Genomic DNA, 22078 nt, shown 5'->3' on the forward strand with positions numbered 1-22078 from the left:
ACATACCAGGAGTTTGAGCCCACCTTGAGCTCTGTGCTGACAGAGCAGATCCTGCTTGGGATTCTCTTTCTCCTTCTGTCTCTGCCCCTCCCCCCACACACACATACAAGCTTGCTCTCTCTCTCTCAAAACCAACATTAAAAAAAATAAAAACAAAAACTTGAAATGCCTTTATTCACACTCCTATAAACTTAATGTTGTTTGTACTAAGTTGTTCAGCTAATGCAGATCTTTTTTATAGATCTGTCCTGATTGTTTCTATTTAATGACACAAGTGGGATTTGAACCCTTAATTCATGAAGAGTTGCAGTAATACCTGTAATTATAAAATTAGTTGATTTTTTTTCCTGTGTGTTTAAAAATTAGGAGCTGGGTTTTGTGGTAACATTTTTTGAGTGCCCTCTCTTTCCTGACCATAGTATTCAGCTCGAAGTCTGCTGGTTCGTATTTATTAAAAAGGAAAGGGAAGGGAAAGAGGAAGGAAGGAAAAGAAACTGAGGCTTAAAAGTGAAGTTACCTTCCTGAGGCCAAGCAGCTAGAGAGCAAAGGGCCTAAGAACCTAGTAGGATATAGCTAGACAAGCAAACTCCATGTAAATAGGGAAAGCGTGCTGAAATATTTGAAAGGTTGGAAAATCATGTGACACAAATACTCCTTTGCAATGGTAATGACTTTTGGAATCTTTTTATTTGACTCAAGAGTTCAAGAAGTATTAGATTAAAATAGGACTTGGTATTATCAGTTAGGGAAAAGTGACTTGGCTTTGCCAAAAGCAAGCTATAAATTGTCTAATCAACACTTAACTGGTGTCTATGAGCTCGTGGCCCCCACACACCTTGGGGAATGTGTTAATTCTTTCATTAGTTTTATCTACAGTTATCGTTTGACGGCTGTGCATTGAAAGTAATTTTAAAACTCTTTACAGTTAGGTCACTTTGGAGTTGCAGAATTCCAGAAGTGACTTTTGAAGTGGGATTTAATGAAAAAACTATTAATGTAATGAAAACTAACTGTATACCAAAAGAGAATTCTTTCTCTCACTGAGTTGATTGAAGATGGTTTTGATACCACCTCAGACTTAGACATTTATCCCTATCCACGCCCACCTATCCTAAATTCAGACTTTGTGGCTCTGTCTGTAAGTAAAAGGTCATGTACTGTCACATGTACAGATGCACAGTATAACCAGGGGCATCGGTTTGGAAGGCCTTGTCCTAGCTTGTCCTTGTCCAGTTTTGACTCATGTCATTTGTCCAAAATGGTGGCTCTTAGACTTCACTGTGTAATAAAATAGACTAGGCTAAAATGCTGATTCACAGTTCTGACTCAGGTGGCTTGGGGACAGAGCCCAGCAATCCACTTTCTTTTTCTTAAGTTTATTTATTTTGAGAGAGAGAGAGAGAGAGAGAGAGAGGGAAAACGAGCTTGCATGTGTGCATGTGGGGGAAGGGCAAAGAGACAGAGAATCAGTCTCAAGCAGGCAGAGCCCAACACAGGGCCGATCTCACCAACAGAGAGATCAGGACCTGAGTGGAAATCAAGTCATATGCTTAACTGACTGAACCACCCAGGCACCCTCCAGCAATCCAGTTTCAGTAACCATTCAGGTGATTAACATGTAGGTGCTCCCTGGACTACACTTGGACACCATGCTAGTTGTCCAGAATGTCGTCTCTTTTATGTCGTCTGTAGGAATCAGGTGAGCACAATGAACGAGTAAACAATAATGCCAAATAGTGCCACCTGAATTGACTCCGTTCTTGTGCATAGGCTTCTGAATGTTAGGAGCATCAACAACTTAACCCGCCCTTTTAAGCCTTGTATTCTAAAAATGAAGCATGAGGAACATTTAACATTAAATTTATTACTTTGGTTTCAGTGTGATTTCTTTAACGTCCTAACTGATTTTTCTCAGGCCTGAAGCTTAGAGCCTTATGTCAATTACTCGGCCGTGCTTGCATCTCCGATCCACTTTCATGCCTGAATGTTTTCGTTGGTCCATGGAATGTTGCTGTTGTGATTATGAGAACATCTGTTTTGCAGCATGTTGTTGGCCAGTGAATAAGATGAAAAACAGCAGAGCCTTTTCAGACTTGTGTGGGCAGGGGGAACAGGCCACATGGGGGCCCAGCTGGCACTGGTGTTCTCAGCTTGGCTGGTGTGGCCAGATCACCGCCCCCCACTTGCGTAAGGTTTTGTCAGAACTCATCAGTGTAGAGGAAAAAAGATATTTTTTTCTTTTCTTTTAACCTGCCTTGAGGTCTCTGTAGCTTCCACAAGAGAAAGCAGCCCTAATACTGTTAGGCATCCATTGTACGTATGAATTAAATTCTCTCTTCTGCATCTCAGGCTGAGGAAATGGCCATGCAGATCAGGTTCTGGGCTCTGTGGTGCAGAACCTGCTTTGAAAAGGTCGAGAAGGGGGCGCCTGGGTGGCTTAGTCGGTTAAGCGTCCGACTTTCCGACTTTCGCTTAGCTCATGATCTCGCGGTTCGTGGGTTCGAGCCCCGCGTCGGGCTCTGTGCTGACTGCCAGCTCAGGGCCTGGAGCCTGTTTCAGTCTGTGACTCCCTCTCTCTCTGACCCTCCCCTGCTCATGCTGTCTCTCTCTCCTAGAAATAAATAAAACATTTAAAAAAAAAAAAGAAAAGGTCGAGAAGATTGACCCAACTCTGCTACTTCAGTTCCCTTTCCAGTAAAATGAGATTTAAGATAATACCTATTTTATTAACTCAAAACGCTATCCTATTACATGAGAGAATAAACACTAGAGCACTTGGTAAAAGTGCGAAACAGTTTTTTAAAAGTAAGGTGGTGGTATTCATGGGAGAACTGAGGGTGCAGGCATTTTTTTGTAAAAGTAGATTCCTAACATGAAAAAGTAGTACATTTTGGAAAGCAAAACCCAGAACTCTTAGGAGGAGCTGATCATTCGTCAGACACCTTGAGAAGATTTGTTGCTCTACAAAGTCATCACCAAATGCTAAGTTTAGCAGAGCAGGTGGTATTCGTTCCTGCCTTGCACACCAGGAAATGAGATGTGGAAAGTTAGAATATCCCATTGTTGGATAGTCTTGGTACCTACCCTTCTGTTGTTTGTAGGATGCTGCCTTCCCCCAAGTAGAAAGTTACTTTTTAAAGATAGCTTTTTGATTACTTTATTCATTTATATTACACGCTCCAATTTTAAACAGACCCTGGTTTCTGAGAGTAACCTACCTAGTCAGTCAGTCAACCTGGCAGTGTGTCCTGAGTGTTCCCCTTCATGGCTCGGGGGCTGGGGTACAGGAGTAGTAAGATAAGCTATAGATTGGGTCCCCCCTCCCTTTCTCTGATACACAGATGGGAGCATATTTTACATGCATTTCTGCACCTTGCTTTTCCACTTAACATTCTTAAAGATCAATACATAAAGGACTTGATCAGTCTTTTTTAATACCTGTTAAATGATCTTACTCCCTCACATAGTTATGCCACAGATAATTTAACCAGTTCCTTCCTGGTAGACATGTGTGGTTTCTGATGTTCTGCTGTTACGGAAAGGCTCCAGCGGATAACCTCAAATGTCCTTTGTTTTATATGTGTGGGAACATACCTGTAAGATAAAATCTTACTAGTGGAATTGCTGGGTCAATGGACTATGCAGAGAAAACATGACCAGCCAAACCTGAGGGTCATTCTAAAAATACCTGACTCTTAAAAACTGTCAATATTACAGGGGGAGAAAAAGAAAGACCCATTCACAGACCAGAGAAAACTGAGGAAACATGACAACTAAATGCAATGTGGTATCTTGGACAGGAACAGAAGGAAGGGACAAAGTTTGGAGTTTAGTTCATCATTCTCTGCTAATGTTGGGTTCCTAGTTTCGTCAGTGTCCCTGGGTGATGGGCCATGTTAATGTTAGGGGAAAAGGGATGAGAGGCTTCTAGAAACTATTCTCTCTCTGCAGCTTCTCTGAAGATCCAAAATTTTTATAGGGGCATCTGTCAGGTCATGATCTCGCAGTTTGTGAGTTCAAGCCCCGCTTCGGGCTCTGTGCTAACATGTTGGAGCCTGGACATTTAAAAAGTCTTAAAATTATTTTATAACAAATTTTTTTCTTAAACATTAATGGAAAAAAGGTGAAATCCAGAAGAAGTCTATCATATATTTACTAGTATTTTTCCAGTGTCAAAACCTTAATTGTGACAAATGTCCCATGGTTATGTAATATGCTAACGTTTGGGGCAGCTAGGTGGAAAGGGTACAGGAACTCTGTGTACTATCTTTGTACCTTTTCTTGAAAATTAGTCCATGATTAAAAGTTTTTTTTTAGAAGCAAGTATATTTTCCTTGAGAAGTGTGTGCTGGTAAAAAAGGAGTGAAGGTGCCCAGCACTAAAAAGCAGGTGTCTGACTTCCCAGGTGGCCACAGAGAGATGGGCCAGGGGCTAAAGCAGGTTGTCCCCACAGCACAGAAGCATCTAGAGAAAGTGTGTGTGTACAATTGGGGAATGAAGTCGTCTTATTTTCCTGTTCATCTTTTCTTTCTGTCACAATCTCTTACGTGGCATCATGAAAATGTGTGTGATTTCCATGTGACCTTACCTCCTCCTCTTTATTTTTCCCTTTCTTCTCTATACTTTATGTCCAGTTTAGATAAAAATCACCTAAAAGTGGGGGAAGCTCTATTACATCCAATACCAAGAACAGTCGCACTACGGCCCTAAAGTGTGTGCACGTGTATGTAGCTTTGAATGCTAGGCAACAAGGCTGCTTTTTAACTGTCACATTGTGTCATGGAACCCCAAGTGTGCGTCTCGGGATTGAAGATTCTTCACACGCATTTGAACAGGTGGTCTTTTGTAAGGCGGGTAAGAATAATAGGAACATTTATTGCATCCTGACTCTGATTAGCCACTGGGTCAGGGCCTTCACGGGTGTAACTTTATTTAATCCTGCGGAGAAGCTCCTAATATTATCTACATTTTTTAAAAAGATTGCTCAAATCAAGTGGCAGATAAAGGGCGTGACAGAGAGTAGAATCTAATTACGTCAGCTCTGTTCTGTGAAGACATTTATTTGTGTTCCTGAGAGTTGAAATATTTGGGATTGGTGATGAAGCATGCTACCCAGATCTAAGAATGAAAGAATGTCTGTATCATTTTAGAAGATCATGACCAAGGTAGGGCCATGGTTGTGTGATGCTTTTCTCTGTAAACTGCATTTATCAATCACTGGAGGGAAATTGGTTTCTCTGAAATGGAGAGAGTACAAGTCGAGCCTCCCCCATTAGAAAAGGCCCCCGGGACTAATTAGGTAATAGCTGCGCACCTGCTCCTCGGGGATAATGGGTAAAGGAACCAGGATGAATCTCACTCTACTTTTCAGAGGTTATAATTGACTAACATGGAGCCTTTTCCAGCGGTCAAACAGTTATATGAAATGGAGAAAATTCAAGCATCTCTCCATTTTTCTGAAATGTTTTTTCCTTGCTCAGTTCTATATGCTTAAACTATGTTGTGGTCCTAGAAGTTGGTGCGGGTGTGGTTTGTCCCAGGGTGAAAAGGTTGGCCTGTCACATGGCCTGCGGCTTTGGGGCTGATCTTGTAAATGAGTTGGTTTCTTTCTTTCCTAATTCTGAAGTCTGTTTCCCATTCTAAGGTGGACGCTGGAGGTAACTTTTGCAGCGCACCGGCGCGTGTACAAAAGTTACAAGTCGCCGGCTCTTCCACGGGCAGTGGCCTGTGTCACCCTTAGTCACTGACCTGCTCTGACCAGTCACCTAATTGAAGGATTTAGACACTAGGACAGAAAGATTCCTTGTACTGTTTGGATTTTGTATTTGTGCGACAACTTCTGGAAAACAGTATCACCTGACACTGAAAACCCATTGCTCACTTGCTGGAAATTCTGGAAGATCCTCTGTTTTATTCTGGCTTTGCTGGGAGCCTGACTCATTGTCTGGAAGGGAGTAGGATTCTGGAGCGTAAGCGAGGACGAGACCAGGCTGAGACAAGTAGGAGGAGCGAGCACAGGTGGCATTAAAGAGCTCTCCTCACCTGTCATGAGCACAAGGAAAGGGCCCAGGTGACATCCCGCTCTCCCTCCACTGGGTGCGTGTCTGGTGGAAAGGAGCACTCCGCACCCTTGATGCGATGGTTACACGGGTGTCCTTAAAAAGTATTTCGAGAACCTTTGTGCCAAATAAATGTTGCTTTAGGAGCCCAGGCCAGTTAATTCCCAGTAAAGCTATTTGTGTGAGGGGTGATTTCGGTCCAGCTGTTGTCCACACAGCACCCCAGGCCAGTAGCGGAGCAAAGGTCTGTGCACAGCTGCGGGCTGACGTCACCACCTGGGGCTGAGCCCACACTCGGGACGGCTGTACCCACAGCGGTGAATCCTTCTCTCCCTGTTCTGGCCTGTTTTCCCTTCTCCTCGTCCCTCTGCCTTCCCTCCGCCGTGCTCACAGTGGCCAACAAAATCAAACACTTTGAAGCGTTTTTTTCTCCTCTGTTTTTTCTTTACTTTTTTCTTTTTTCTTTTTTTTAAATAGGAAACACCCTGTCCGGTGGCTAATGTGAGAGGATTTCCTTATATCCTGTTTGATTTTAAAGTCAGATATACTGTAGATATACATGCATATTGATCGTTGTTTCATTACAAACATATGTATTAAAATTTGGTGGGTGTTAGCAAACTATTAACTTCACATAGAAGATCTTCTAGTTTCTGGTTCACTTAGACGTTTCTGTCTCTGATATGAGCATTCAAATGGGCTGGGATCATGCTATTTTTTTTTTTTTTTTTTGGCTGATCTCTGAAATTCCAAGAGAATTAAGTGTAAAGGCTGCATGAAACCAATAAGAAAGCTATTTGATATCCTCATTGACTGCTTGCAAAATATTTTTCAGTCGTCTGCTTTGATAGAGCATTCTCATGTGGATTCCCACAGGGAAGCCTGTGGGGCCATCATTGCATTTGTATACTTGGGAAGGTTAGTGGAAGCTAATGTTGTGTGTACCTATCTGACTAATATTTGCCTCCTTGAATCATTTCTCCACCCCCCTCCTTTGGTAAATAATTAGTACAATAAAAAGGAAAAGTCAGAAGAGTATGGTGTAACCATCAACATAACCATTATCTTTTACTAAACTCTTTTAAAGAAAAATAACTTCCAAAATGTAGTTTCAAGGGACTGAATTGTCAGTGTTTGTTTGATGACCTTCATAGTCTGGCCTCCATCTACCTCTTTGGGTCTTATCTCCAGCTGTTCTGCCTTGTGAAAGTTCTAGTCCCCAAGGCACGCTGTGCAGTCTCCCACCTTTGTTCATGGTAGAATAGTTTTCACCCTCAGTGTCAGAATGGGATTTATGTCACATGGCTCAGTTAAAAAAAAAAAAAAACAAACAAACTATCCTGATCAGAACCACAGTGAGCTGTCATTTCACACCCATTAGGATGGCTTAAAAAAAAAAAAAAATAAGAAAAGAAAAGAAAACTAGTTTGGGTGAAAGTGTGGAGGAATTGGAACCATTGTGCACTCGTGGTGGGAATGTAAAAATGATGTAGATGTCTGGGAAAACAGGATGGTGTTTCCTCAGATAATAACAGAATTACCACATGATCCAGCAAGTCACCTCCCAGGTACACACTCAAAAGAAGTGAAGACAGGGACGTGAACAGGTGTTTGTGTGCCCGTGTTTATAACAGTAGCATTCACAACAGCCCACAGGGGGAAGTAACCCAGGTGTCCGTTGACAGATGAATGCATAAACAAAAGGTGGTCTGTATGCACAATGGAATATTATCCAGGTTTAAAAAGGGTGGGAATTCTGACATGGACCACAACATACAGAGGAACTTTGAAGACGTGCTGCTGAGTGAAATAATCCAGGCACAAAAGGACAGACTGTGTATGATTCTATTTATCTGAGGTACTGATGTTACATACATGGTATCACAACTTAAAAAAAAATTTAAGACCCAAATTTACATACCATTGTATCTGAGTATAAACTACTTTGAGTGCTTATTTATTGGATCCTTAGGTACTGCCCTGTATTACTGTTTCTCAGAAGTGTATGTCTTCTCAATTAGACAGTGAGCCTCCCAAGGAGAGGCTCCATGTTGTTTCTCACCACTCCATGTGGGGTGGGAGAAGCACAGACGGGCTTCGGATATAGACCATCAGAATCCAAACTGCTTACCCCAGTCCATTCTCCTCCCACTGACTTAGCTGTGTGCTTATAGGCAAATTATGTACTCTATCTGTTGGTTTCCTTATTCGTTAAGTAATACCATTCTCATAGGACTTCTGGGAGGAGTAGATGAGATAACATGTATGGGGAACCCCATTCACTGAGTAGTGGTTTTATTTATTTATTTTTTTTATGTTCCTTTCCCCTTCAGTAAGTATTTATGGATATATTTGAATTTTAATGGTTCTCTTTAGCAGAAACTATTCTTGTCATTATTCAATATGGTCCATTTTGCCTCTGAAGGAATACTAATAGGGGATAAGTGACTAATATTTCTACTGCCACATGGCATATTCCCAAGAAACCATGAAGGCACATCTACCTCCTTGCTGGAAATACGTCCCAGAAACCAGCCAGTTCCGCATTACTTAGCTAGAATGATCAGTAAACTAAACTGTCCTTTTCTCTTCCCTACAACAATTTTATTTTTCCATGACTCCAGAAATCTATATTCCTTGCCAAAAGGGAGGTAAGGGTTAACAACAGACTTACCAGTACTCTGTATTAGTCTGTGGGTGCTTTAGGATATTGAGAACATGCATTCTCCTGAGAGAGTAGCACTATTTTCACCTGTATTGAATGTCACTGAAAGAAGGTTAAAAAGATCCAGAGTCAAGCTTCTGAGAAATGATAGAGATCTTCCAGGATTTATGATAGTATGCTTGGTGTTATATGCATTTACGTGCAAATCTGAAATGTATTCCTAATAATTATGTGTTTTCAGTAGTGGTGGTGAAGTAAGATGCTCTGATTTTAAATTCTGTTTTTCAGGTAACTTTGCCTTTTAAAAATATCAACCTATGTATGTCAACAATATATATGATATATATACATGATAACATTTAAAATGTGTTTTTCCTGAAGTTTTTATGCTCTGGTGATTTGTGTTCAACATATTCTGATACTTTGCTTTTATTACTATACTTTTGAAAACAGCTCAAATTAAGTGGAAGCTTATTATCCGTTTATTTCTTCTCTCTGGTCTTCCCTGTTCCTTCTGTGTCTTAGCGTCTCCCTACTGGCTGGCCATCCTTAGAAACGCCTCAGCCAATCAGAGCCTCCTCTCCTTATGGCCCCCGCACTGATTGGTCAACACACAAAAGGGTGATCCTCCCTTGGAAACCTGGTTCTTCTCAAGTACTTCTGTTACTTCTTGCTAGATGATTGTGTGGGGTTTGTTTGTTTGTTTTTGGTTTTGTTTGGTTTTGGGGGGTGGAGGGTTGCCAGTGACCATTTCCTCTTGTTCTTATTTATTGTTCACTTTTATACTATTACATTTGAAAGTCTGGTCAAGAGAGAACTGATTACTCAGAGTACTGTGTTAATGTTTCCAGAGTCCTCACACCTATGCCTGAAATGCTATGATTTTAGGACACTTAGCAGGTTAAATATCTTTAACCTTTTTCATCTCTTTTCAGTCACTGCTTCATCTACCTGTGAGAAATTAGAAAAAGCCAGAAATGAGTTGCAAATAGCTTACGAAGGGTTTGTCCAGAAGCTAAACCAGCAGCACCAGACTGACCTAACAGAGCTGGAGAATCGGCTTAAAGAATTTTATACAGGGGAGTGTGAAAAGCTCCAGAACATTTACATTGAAGAAGCAGAGAAGTACAAAAACCAATTGCAAGAGCAGGTCTGTGCTTTCGGAGCTTGAACATGTTCTTGGTCATGGCCGTTTATTTAAATTCTAATTGTTGTTTGATGATGAATTACCTTTTAACTTCTCTTTGTTTAAATAAGTGAAAAGGGGTTTTTCAGTGATTTTTTTTCCCTTATGATCAAAGCAATATTGAGTCAAAGAAAGGAAGAAAAAAGAAAGCAAAGTAAAAAAAATACAAACAAACAAAAACATCCTTTATCCTACTACCTGAACATCATCCCTTTGTGAACATTTTGATGTTATATTGCAAAAAGATGGTTTTGCATTTCTTCTTTTTTAAAACGGCATTGAATAACCCATATTTTTCACATAATAGTATATCATAAACTCGTCTTTAATTTTCTTGCTCCCTTTAAAACCAGCTTTTCATTTAGCCAATATTTACTGAATGCCTACGCTGGGCGTGTGCTAGGGACTGAGGCTATAAAGGCCAGTATGACAGGCGTGGATCTTACATGGTCCTATCACCATGAAATATATCCTCATTCCTTAGGATGGACTAGGCTATTTCCCTCGGTGAACCCTGGAGAACTTGTGTGTTTGGGCTCCCCAGGGGGGACAGACTGGAGAATTGCAAGTGGCAGACCCCAGCTGGGTGGGTGTTTCCCTGTGTTGGGCAGCCCTTGAATGCAAGCTTATAAATCAAGTCTCCTAATGTTGCTGCTTACTGTTCAAGTTAAGACTTTTAACTTTACTGGTGAACTGTTGTTTGGGTTCTGTTTTTTTTTTTTTTTTTACTTCTAGTTTGACAACTTAAATGCTGCCCATGAAACTTCAAAGCTGGAAATTGAAGCTAGCCACTCAGAGAAAATTGAATTGCTGAAGAAAGCCTATGAAAACTCCCTTTCAGGCAAGAATGCTTTAAAAAAAAAAAAAATAGAATCAGATCTAATGGAACAGCATGATATGTTTTAAAACGGAAATGATTCATAACCTTCCTTTCCAGAGAATACCCAGTGGTATTCAGTTTGGAGTGTTTTTGCTTTCTTTTTGCATTGTTCATTGTTACCACATGCCTTTTCCCTTAGGATGCAAATAATAGTTTGTCACAAATGCCAGCCTGTTAAGAAACAGATGAATTTTAAAGAAAGTAAAGACCTTTGTGGTAGTATTGTTCTTTATCACTTGAGGTCCTGGGAGGTTAAAAGTGTTCGTTTACATCCTGGCCACAGTAAAGGATCCATGCTAAGCACACTTGCTCACCAACTCTCTTGAACACCAATGATGCTGTGAAATGTAGATGGCACTTTTTGAATCAAGAAAGAATTTTTTAAAATTGTTTTCTCATGAACAGAAGAGTTGGAAGTAGGAGAAGAAGAAGGGGCCGTTGCTTTCAGAACGCAAGAGTATAGCTACAACAGAAGTCGTTACACCGAGCTCCATGTTTCCCCCAGAGCAGCATGTGGACATGGGTTTAGGAACTGGCTGGGTGACCTTTGGCAAAGGCCTTTCTCATCAGAAGAATAGAGTTGTGTGAAGTTAGAGAGAGAACATGTAAAAGTGACTGGCCCAGGATACATTTAGTAAACTGTTCTTCCTTCCTGCTAGAAACCGGCTTGATTTAAATTTTTTTGATGTTTATTTTATTTTTGAGAGAGAGACAGTGAGGGAGAGAGGGGCAAAGAGAGAGGGAGATGCAGTATCCAAAGCAGGCTCCAGGCTCTGAGCTGTCAGCACAGAGCCTGATGTGGGGCTTGAACTCAGAATCCACGAGATCATGACCTGAACTGAAGTCCGATGCTTAACCAGCTGAGCCACCCAGGCGCCTCTGAAATGGGGAGTGTTTTAGACTTCTGTTTGGGTCGTGAAGAGCAAATGGCAAAGTGCAGAGGAATTCCAGAGCAGAAGGGTGAAGGCCAGTGTTTGGGGCCCTCCCCTGAGAAGGTGCTCTGTGTTTCCTGAGGCCTCTGGGCCTCTGTGGGCCTCCATGCTCTCCATCATAAAATGGAAAAATATCTGCCCTACTCCCCTTGTAGGGCTAATTTGAGAACAGATAGCTTAATTCATATAAAAACATCTATCGATATAAAGAAAGATAGCCATACTGCTTCTTAATGAACTCTTACCATGTGCGTGCTTTAACTGTAGAATATAGTGATCTTATATGATGTCATTGCCTCAAAAAATTACTTCTTTCCAGAAATCAAGAAAAACCATGAAATAGAAAAGAAATCACTTGAGGATATGCTTTATGAGAAGCAGGAATCACTAGAGGTGAGTAAATATCAGACACCCCCCCCCCAAAGTGTCCTCATTTTTGAGGTTCGTGTGTTTTGGATACTGTTTCTGTGTACATTTGCTGTTTCTGGTGTCTGCTTGTTAACTTGTGTTCCACATTTCATTGTTTGTTTTAGAAACAAATCAATGATCTGAAGAGTGAAAATGATGCTTTAAATGAAAAGTTGAAATCAGAAGAACAAAAAAGAATATCAAGAGAGAAAGCAAACTTAGTAAGTTGTGTGTGCTTCTCCATCATTCCTGAGTTTTCTTCTGCTCAGCTGCCTTTTCGGGTCCACTAAGTGTTCAGCAGCAAGAGGAATAATAGGGGTTTGGATTCCTTCTCCTGTGTTGCAGAGTGATTTTTAAAGTGGCTTCTTTGTTTCTTGGTGTCTTTTTAGAAATCCTAAGCACCACACACAGGTGAAGCCCAGTAGATTGCAAGGGGGTCTTGGCTAATGACTGCAGGAAGACAGGAAAACTGTCCGTGAGGGTCAGGGTTTCATGTGAGGATTACACTTTTGTTTGTTTGTTTTTAAACTAACTGGTATGCTGAGATGTAACTGACATACCACGACATTCACCCTTTTTTCACCTTTTTTTCATTCAAATGATTTTTGGGGGAGTGGGGTGGGCAGAGTGAGAGGGAGACAGAATCTGAAGCAGGCTCCGGGCTCTGAGCTGTCAGCACAGCACCCGAGGTGGGTCTTGAACTCAAGAACTGTGAGATCATGACCGGAGCCAAAGTCCGAGCTCAACTGACTGAGCCACCCACGCTCCCCTCCTTTTACATGTACAGTTCAGTGGTACACAAGTTGCACATTGGTCACCATTATCTAATTACAGACCATTTTGTCACCCCCAAAAAGAAACCCTGTGCCCATTAGCAGTCACTTCCCATTCCTCTCCCCACCCCCGACACCCCCAGCCCTAGGGAAGAACCAGTCTACTTTCTGCCTCCATGGACCCACCTACTCTGGACAGTTCATAGAAATGGAATCGTGTTCTGTGTGGCCTTTTGTGTCTGGCTTCTCTCGCTCTGCTTACGTTGTCGAGGTTAATGCATCTTGTAATAGCATAGGTGCTTCATTCCTTTCCCTTTTTGTGTCTCAGCAGTGGGTCAGAGGGGTAATCCTTCCTTTTGAAAAGTACAGATTTATCTTGGGAGCTCAATTTTCTCTTGGAACTGTAACCCTACTCCCCTGCCCCCACCCTACTTTTGAGAATTTAAAAAACATTTTCCTGTTTGTCTTCAGTGTCACCGCTGTCATACATGTGCGCGCGGGGCTGCAGAAAGTTATGCTGTCGCTTAGAGTCTGCCAGCCCGAAGCACGTGTGTGTGGGTGACTTGGTGAGCTCTTGTGCTCATGTCTCTGGACCCCCCTCTTAGACATTGGAATGCAATTAGATGAGGTCATGTTCAGTGAAACTTCAAAGCTGTTTGTTCTGGAACATTCTTAGACAAAACAGTGATTTAAAAAAAGAAAAATCTAGACTGAAAGGCAGGCTGTAAACCTTACAAATGGCTCCAGGAACGGATTGTTAAAGAGCTTCCTGGGACTACAGCAGCTCTTGAAAACTAAAGGAAGCAGATTGAAGAAAGCGGGGTTATTTACTGCCTCCCCCTGTGTGAAGGCACCTGCTGCTGTGGGAGAGCACATTTGAGAAAGGGACAGGTGGGCTGAGACGCAGGGAACAGGGCTGTGGATGCTCTAAGTTTTAATAATCGACAGAGTAGGGGCGCCTGGGCGGCTCAGTGGGTTAAGTGTCCGACTCTTGATTTCAGCTCATGATCTCCTGGTTAGTGAATTCAAGCCCCACATCAGGCTCTGCACTGACAGCACAGAGCCTGCTTGGGATATTCTCTCTCTCTCTCTCTCAAAATAGAGAGACTTTAAAAAAAACTCGACAAAACAAAAGTGAGATAGGATTTTCTCTCTTTAGGGGGAAAAACCTTACCCATATGTGAAAAGGACGACAGTATACGAGACTCGGGAAGTTTGAGAAGCAGTGCAGGTGATGCAGACCTGGGTGTGACCCCCACCTGGGCACTTTTTGGCTCTGGCACGTTCCCGGAGCGTGTCACCTGAGTTGTGGAACTCAGGGTCTCCTGTGCAGTGAGGGGTCTGAATAGATCATCCCTGAAGATCCATTCCCTGGTCTTCGCTGAGGATTGGTCCAGAGCATTAAATACGGCCCAGGAGGGTGGTTTGGATGATCGACACCACGGACCCTTGTCTAAGAAAGCCTCTCATTCAACATGTGATCAGTAGATCTTTCGCTGTTCATTTGTATCCAACAGTTTGGATGGTTCACTGGGATGTCCGGAAATAAAGCAAGGAGTCAGGATGCCACCCTGGTGGTGTGCTCTAAGAGGCTGTCTCCCCTCTTTACCTTGGACAGCATTTTATTTTTTAATTTATTTTTTAAGGTTTGTTTATTTTGAGAGAGGGAGAGAGAGAATCCCAAGCAGGCTCTGCACTGTCAGCGCACAGCCCAGTGCAGGGCTCGAACTCATGAACCATGTGCCCATGACTGATCCGAACACAGACCCTCAACCAACTGAGCCACCCAGACACCCCTACCTTGGACAGCCTTTTAATGGTGCATATTAAACTAGAGAAAAAGAATGAAAGAGAAGCAGGGCCAGGCCGGTATTGTCCCATGATAAGAAAAATCCAAAAGACTCAGGACATTATGGTCATCTTGTTGTTTTCCAGAGAGCACTATAGATGTACTGCTTTCCATTCCTGATCAGTTGACTGACTTTGTTGAGAGAGAACAGTTGTCGCCTTTTTTCCCTCCAAACACCAGCAAAGGGCTTGTAATGGTCTCATCCCTACTGAGAGTTGTTTTGTAAGCAAAGGTGGTTTTTTTCTTTCAGTAAACTATTTTTCCATCTTAAGGTCTTGATAAATGACTGAAATGTTTATTTTCAAAGGTGAAATGTTTCATTAGGTTCTTAGAACCAAAGACTTGGGGCTTTTAGTTCTCTTAACCCTTCTTTTTACCTTTCTGTGAAGCTGCCGTGAGGTCAATATCTCTTGGTACCTATTTGCTCAAGTTTCTAAATCTAATCAAAGACTTGGTTGAGCATTTGAACGCCGTGTGTTACATGATGAGTCTGAGCTCTGCTCTGCTCTGTCTCTTCCAGAAGACCCCTCAGATCATGTACCTGGAGCAAGAACTAGAAAGCCTGAAAGCCGTGCTGGAGATCAAGAATGAAAAACTGCATCAGCAGGATGTCAAGTTAATGAAAATGGAGAAGCTGGTATGTTTCTTTGAGAGTTTGGCCCCATAGCACAGCATGTGTGGGGTAGGAACTGGGGTCTGCACTACAGCTGCCCAGTTGTTTTTCCTGCTACTTAATGATACTTGGAAATGTGCAGAAGGTAAAAGAAGGTACATTTTCTCCTGTGTGTTTGCTCCAGGCTTCTGTAGTGCTGCCTTCTGACCCATTGTTTCCAAGGAACTCGTAAAACAGCATTCGGATCCTTGGAAAAAGCACAGCAAACAAATTAGGCTTCTGTTTCAAGAGTTCTGTGAATCTGAACTCACCAGAGAAGAATTTGAAAATATTGTAAAATCAGCACTTTAGTTATCACCAACTCTGGGCTGGTGTCTTATGCCCGAAACAGATGACTGTGTAAGTTAATCACATGAGGGCAATTCAGTTTGCTATCTCAAGTAAAACTAATCTGGTTGGACAAATGCAGGCATTATGAAAAATAGGAACGAAGCTTAGTTGGTGGCCTCGAGGGCAGAGCCCTTGGGTTGGCTAGGGACGAGTCCACCCCCGAGTCCCTGTGTGAGCGGAGTGTCTGCCCTGGGGCTCAGCAGCCGGTGGCCAGGAATCTCCCCAGGAGGGCAGGGCTTGGCAAGGCAGCTTCTCTGGTCCCAGCCATTGCGTACTTTGCTCTCGACTGTCCCAGCTCTGCTTGTCCCTTGTCCCCTAGTTGTGAGTGACTCATTGTTGAGTGAGTGAGTGCCCAAACCAGCTCTGGACAACAGGGAGCTGGTCACTCTTGGTTTGGTTCACTTTTCATCTATGTGAAGGGAGGTAAGGGCTAAACCCCCATCTGGATATACAGGCACTTGGAATTGCTAGGAAATTTTGATTTTCTTTTTAAAGGAAGGAAAGAAGATCTCTTATGGGTTATTAACAGGGCTAACGTGGTGTCTATACCAGTTCCTGCCAAAGGTCATCCTGTTCCATCAAGCCTGATAAAGCTAATCTGGCTGTCAGCAGTGATGTAGACAGCCCACTTCATAAGCTGTTGTCCCATATGCTACAACGCATCAGAACTTTTCAAAATACCGTATACGTGACAAACAACCTCTGCTGTAAACTTACCAACACATCTTGATTTTTGTTGATCTATAAAAATTTTTGTTGGTTGCCATGCAGCAGAAGGATCATGGTATTAGTTAGCATTGCCTACACATCTGCAGAAGGAGTTGTTACAACAGGTAATCCCTGGGTTACTTTATTTACAAGCATACCTCAAAGATACAGCAGGTTCGGTTTCCCACCCCCACAATGCCACTATTGCAGTAAAGTGACTCAGTTGAACTTTTTGGTGGTTTCTCAGTGCCTAGAAAAGTCTACTCGGTATGCAGTAGCATTGTAGCTTTAAAAAAAAAAAAAAAAGAATCAGTGCACATACCTTAATTTAAAAAATGCTAACCATCTAAGCTCCCAGTGAGTTGTTAATGACCGGTCACCATAGCAAATGTGATCATATTGAAAAAGTTGGAAATATTTCCAGAATTACCAAAATGTGATACGGAGACATTGAAATGAGCAAACGCTATTGGACAAATGGCACCAGTGGACTTGCTTGACTTACACATCTTCAATTTGTAAAAAACAAAAACCCGGTCATGTCTGCAAAGCACAAGAAAGTGAAATACAATAAAAGGAGTATGCTTGTATTTGTAAGCACCAAGTCTTTGTAGAAAAGAAGACTCTTAGAAAGCAAGGAGGCTTTCTCAGCTGGAAAGCTTTGATATGAGAACAAGTTCTGCCAGTAGTTAGCTGTGAACACCCCCAGGGCTGGTTTCCTCTCCTTTAAACTGAGGAATTGGGGGTGCCTGGGTGGCTCAGGTCATGATCTCACGGTTCATGGGTCCAGACCTTGCGTCAGGCTCTGTGTTGACAGCTCACAGCCTGGGGCTGGCTTCGGATTCTGTGTCTTCCCCTCTCTCTGCCCCTCCCCTGTTTGTGCTCTGACTCGCTCTCAAAAATAAACAAAAAAAAATTTTTTTAATAAATAAAATGAGGAATTGGATAAAATCATATCATCAGGCCAATCACAGCCCAGTCTCTAATTCCAGATTTCCCACCTCATGTTTTGTTTTGAATTCCTTTGTAATTAATTACTGGAAATTGCAAGGTTTTCTTTTTCCTACAAGGTTTTCTTTTCTTTTCTTTTTTTTTTTTTTTTTTTTGGAAATTCCACCTGACTGGCTTATCCTCGGTGTTGATCTGGAGAATAGGAAACATTAAGGACAACAGGACTCCCAACCAAGAAGTCATAATCCGAGTAGATTAGTCCTCCACTACAAAGACAGGGAGAATTTGACAGAGCTGTGACTGTCACCTCCTAAGCAAGTAATCGCATCGTTACCTTTAGACAGTCAGTGGGATGTAATCAGCTCTTCATCACGTTAAGTGATTAAATGGCTTCTGGGATTTTATCCTTTAATATCTCCACTGATCAGTTGGTTTTCCATAAAAGTTGAGCCTGGCGCAGGCCAGCAGGAGAACAGAGTGTCTTCAACTGACCTGTCCAGGAGGGAGGCTTTGTCTAGCATGCCTGTGTCCCTTCTCCCAACTGATGCTCCGCAGAGCCTCGTAAATTGCTGCTTTGTGAGGCCACCCAGCGGTAAATGCCAAAGAGACTGGAAACCACATTTGAGGCCTTGTAAACAGTGCCAAGAACTGTGAGCTGTTGGCTTCCTAGGAGTTTTCATCGGACGTGGGGATTTTTGTCTTCTCCAGCAATGGGTGTGGGAGACCGTAGTGCCCTTACAGACGCGGGTTCCCCTCCTGGAAGCTGAAAGAGTCGCAGCCTCCAGTGTTGCCCAGGGCAGGGCACCAATTCTCAGGGGCAGCTCTGAAACAGTATGACCTAGAACAAACCAATCACCCCCTGGGTGTGCCAGTTTTCAAGTGGCCTGGCAGCCGTGTTTTCAAAAAATATATCCAGATGCTCTGTGTTGCTGCCTTAGAATCTTTGTGCAGCATGTCAGTGTACAGATATGTCGGTAGATCTTTACACTTTGCTTCATTAAATCTCTCCAAATGTGCTGGTGTCTGGAACGTGCCCAAGGGAACAAGGGACATTTTTAACGTATTAATGTCGGCATTCTTGTTTGCGCCAAGGTGGACAGCAACACAGCGCTGGTTGACAAACTGAAGCGATTCCAGCAGGAGAATGAGGAACTAAAAGCTCGGATGGACAAGCACATGGCAATTTCAAGGTAAAAATGGCCCTACTGTTCTGAGCTCCTCCCTTCCAGTGTTACGTTCTTACCACACTCCGCCCACGTACCTCTGGAAATGGGGTTGAAGTGTGTGGTTAAACAGGTGCTGATTTCCATGTGGAAAACAGGATTGGAGCCGTCCATGCTTTTACCACAGTGACGTGGAGCAAACAGCATGTCCCCTAAACAGGCAAGCCATCCCCGAGGCCCTTGGCTTACTGACTCTTAGAGTGGTTCCAGAGAGGGAGCACCCAGGAGCAGCTTGCAGGGGAGAAATTTGTGGCAGGGGCAGCCAGCCCACTCTGAACTCACCCCCAAAGGTGCTGTTCCTGTGGCTCATGTACCCAGCGTGTCTCCACCAGCCAAGCGGCCACGTCTTGTAGCTCCATGCAGGACTCCCTTTTGTTTCCAAGAGATTGTTTTGGGGGCTCCAGTGGTGAGAATTTTGGGGGGGCACCTGGGTGGCTCAGTCAGTTGAATGTCTGACTTCGGCTCAGGTCACAATCTCACAGTTTTTGAGTTCAAACCCCGCATCAGGCCCTGCGCTGACAGTACAGAGCCTGCTTGGGATTCTCTCTCTCCCTCTCTCTGCCTCTTGCTCACTTGTGTTCTCTCTCTCTCAAAAATAAACATTTTTATATAAATTTTTAAAATATTTTTGAGAGAGAGCAAGAGCAAGAGTGTGAGTGGGGGAGGGGCAAAGAGAGGGAGACACAGAATAGTAAGCAGGCTCCAGACTCTGAGCTGTCAGCACAGAGCCCGACGTGGGGCTCGAACCCATGAGATGGGAGATGATGACCTGAACCGAAGTCGGATGCTCAACCGACTGAGCCCCCCAGGCGCCCCAATATACTTTTTTTTTTAAATGGTAAGAATTTTTTCAAGTTACTTTTAACCCAGATCCACATGGTCGGTGGCTCTTTTTTGTCTTCAAGGCAACTGTCCACCGAGCAGGCTGTACTGCAGGAGTCCCTGGAGAAGGAGTCCAAGGTCAACAAGAGACTGTCCATGGAGAACGAGGAGCTGCTGTGGAAGCTGCACAATGGGGACCTGTGCAGCCCTAAGAGGTCCCCCACGTCCGCCACCGCCCCCTTCCAGCCCCCGCGGAGCCCCGGCTCCTGCCCCACCCCCGGCGTCTCACCCAGATGACCCCTCCTGGCAGCCGGGAGACTGTCGGAAGCATCTGTGACAGGCCTGCGGGACTGACCCCAACCACACTCGCGGGAGCACGCGCCACAGCGGCGGACGTGTAGGGACCACGCTGGAACTGGGCGGGCGCTGCCCCCGAGGCTCCTTCTGAGACTGGAACACTCTGGAGGGAGACTTGGACCCCGTCCAAGAGCCCCCTCCCCAAAGACCTCAGAACGGATCCGCAAGGACGGACAGACGGACGCTGTTGCACAAAGCACTTAAGGAACAAGAGGGGCTTGTTCATTGCCCTTTCCACCTAAGCATGGGGGGGAAGAAAACTCAGGGGCCCGTTAAGATAAAGATTTATAACCTTTATAATGTTCTTCACCGCCGACACCTTGGGATTTTTGTTTTGGTCTGAGTGGGGATGTGTGAGTGGAGTGGATGCGACAGACTGTCCCGTGTCTGCTGCCGCCTCCGGCGTCGTGTCCTGAGAGGCCAGCGCTGCACCCGGCTGGGTAGGTACCCCTCACCGAAGAGTGTGTGCGCTTCCGCAAAAGCCATAGGAGGAGCAGCAGCAATTGCTTGAATTAAGACTCTCTACCGCCAACCTGGCTCTGCCCTTGACAGTGGGGAGCGGTCGGTAATGACCGGCGAGCTTGGACCGGCTCATGTCCCTGCAGCTCTGGGTCCTTCTGTGATACCTTGCCGGCAGTCTCTTGGTGTTCAACCGCATCAGTTCATACTAGCTCGGTTTTTTCCTAGGTTTTTAACCTCCCTACGTGAACCTAACATTATACTACAATCTATTTTCTCAGGCTATCAGCAAGTATAAGAACCTAATTTTTCTAAAAATCTGTATAAAGGAAAGGGCAGTACCGATGGGTTTGCTTCTGCCTTATTTTTACCTTGACCTGAGCTATCCCCACAGATTTAAACTGTTTGCTCTCCCATTACCTTCACTTTCCCCCCTTCCTCCTCTCCACGCCCCACTCCTCGCCAGAGCCACAAATGCAAACCTTCTACCTCCTACCTACTCTTCTCTGGGACAAGGAATAGCTTTTCTAGAGCCAGCTCATCATCAAGGTGCCAAAACCACTTTCCAAACAAACTACGGCCTGGATCTGATGGTACAAATGTCGGGAAACCCTGGAGAGAGTGAAGAACAAGGCATTAGCGAGCTGAATGGATTAAAGGAGGAGTCAGTGCTCACAGATGAGTAGGGCATTGATGTAGTATTTAATAAAACATTCTGGGAAGATAACGGTAAGCTTCCCTGTACTCTTGGAGGAATCCTCCGGTCCTTGAGGAGGTAGTGGAATGGCCAGTCAGTGGGTGGGAGATGTGATGGGTACCACTCCCTCCAAGTCGCAGTTCAATTTCTCTTCAGAACTTATTACCTCCCCCAATTCTAATACATTTAGAGGGAGGTAGAAGGAAGCACTGTGGCTTGATCTCCCTCTCCCTGCATGTCAGTATTTACGAACCCGCGTCACTGTCCAGTGGCTGTACAAACAACCCCTATAGTGTAAGAACAGTTTCAGGATACTAGAGGTGGATATTTGAGTCCTCATTTACATGGACACTACATGGCAAGCTGAGATCCATGATGCATGGTGGTTTTTATTAGTGATTGTGTCTGAAGCCCTTAATCTCCAACAGTGTATTATGTCTGTTACCTTCCATGTTTGCTTCCGATAAATGGGAATTTAGGTTCACTGCCACCTTATGGAATAGCTCTCTGCTTGCCCTTCTGAGTTATTTTCAATGCCATTAGCCAAAGTTGGGTTTGCCATCCATCTCCTCGGCATGGTGACCCTTGTGCGATTCCCTGCTGTCCGCCATACTGTTTAGGTGTCCGGGGAAATCAATCTTACACAATTAATACAAAACGTCTCTGGAGAATGGGAGACGTTAGGAGAGAAGATAGGAAACAAAACAGAGAACTTTAAGATTTTTTTCTTTCCAAACCAAATGTTGTTCACGTAGGATGCAAAATGATGGCACGTCATAAAAATAAGGATGTGTAAACTGTAGTTGTGCTCAGTTTGTAGTGTTGGAAAATGTATTTTACTTTGATCAAATAAATAATGCTGGAATATTCAACCTAAGGATTGCAACGTCTGACCTGTGCCACCCTCTGAAGCGTCACCTGGTTTTTAGCCTTTCGCAAGGTACCTGTGACCATTTGTCTCCTCTTCAGCTGTTTCCCCAGGAGCTTCTAATGCAACCACACAGCTGCTCGTGGGCTGAAATCTGGTTCACAGAGCTGGACTCACAGGTAAGCTGCTCTCAGTTCCCAACTCTGTGTATGGGAGAAACTTCAACTGATTTTAACAA

The 22078-nt window shown here is 43.7% G+C and overlaps 1 protein-coding gene across 8 annotated transcripts in view; it reads left to right on the forward strand.

Moving 5' to 3' along the window:
- Positions 1–21849, forward strand: part of MTUS1 (microtubule associated scaffold protein 1) — a 173062-nt gene extending 151213 nt beyond the window's left edge. For 7 of the 8 annotated variants that reach the window (XM_039256311.1, XM_039256313.1, XM_039256310.1 and 4 more), the window contains 7 exons: positions 9660–9874; positions 10646–10751; positions 12042–12115; positions 12256–12351; positions 15273–15389; positions 18507–18604; positions 19543–21849. In XM_039256311.1, the coding sequence (XP_039112242.1) occupies positions 9660–9874; positions 10646–10751; positions 12042–12115; positions 12256–12351; positions 15273–15389; positions 18507–18604; positions 19543–19756 (920 nt within the window). In that variant the 3' untranslated portion in view covers positions 19757–21849. The remainder of the gene's footprint in view (positions 1–9659; positions 9875–10645; positions 10752–12041; positions 12116–12255; positions 12352–15272; positions 15390–18506; positions 18605–19542) is intronic. The other variant, XM_039256312.1, reaches the window with a different exon arrangement.
- Positions 21850–22078: the final 229 nt, after the last annotated feature.

The sequence above is a fragment of the Hyaena hyaena genome, unplaced genomic scaffold, assembly GCF_003009895.1.
Source record: "Hyaena hyaena isolate Hyena2069 unplaced genomic scaffold, ASM300989v1 scaffold_562, whole genome shotgun sequence".
NCBI classification, from domain to species: Eukaryota; Metazoa; Chordata; class Mammalia; order Carnivora; family Hyaenidae; genus Hyaena; species Hyaena hyaena.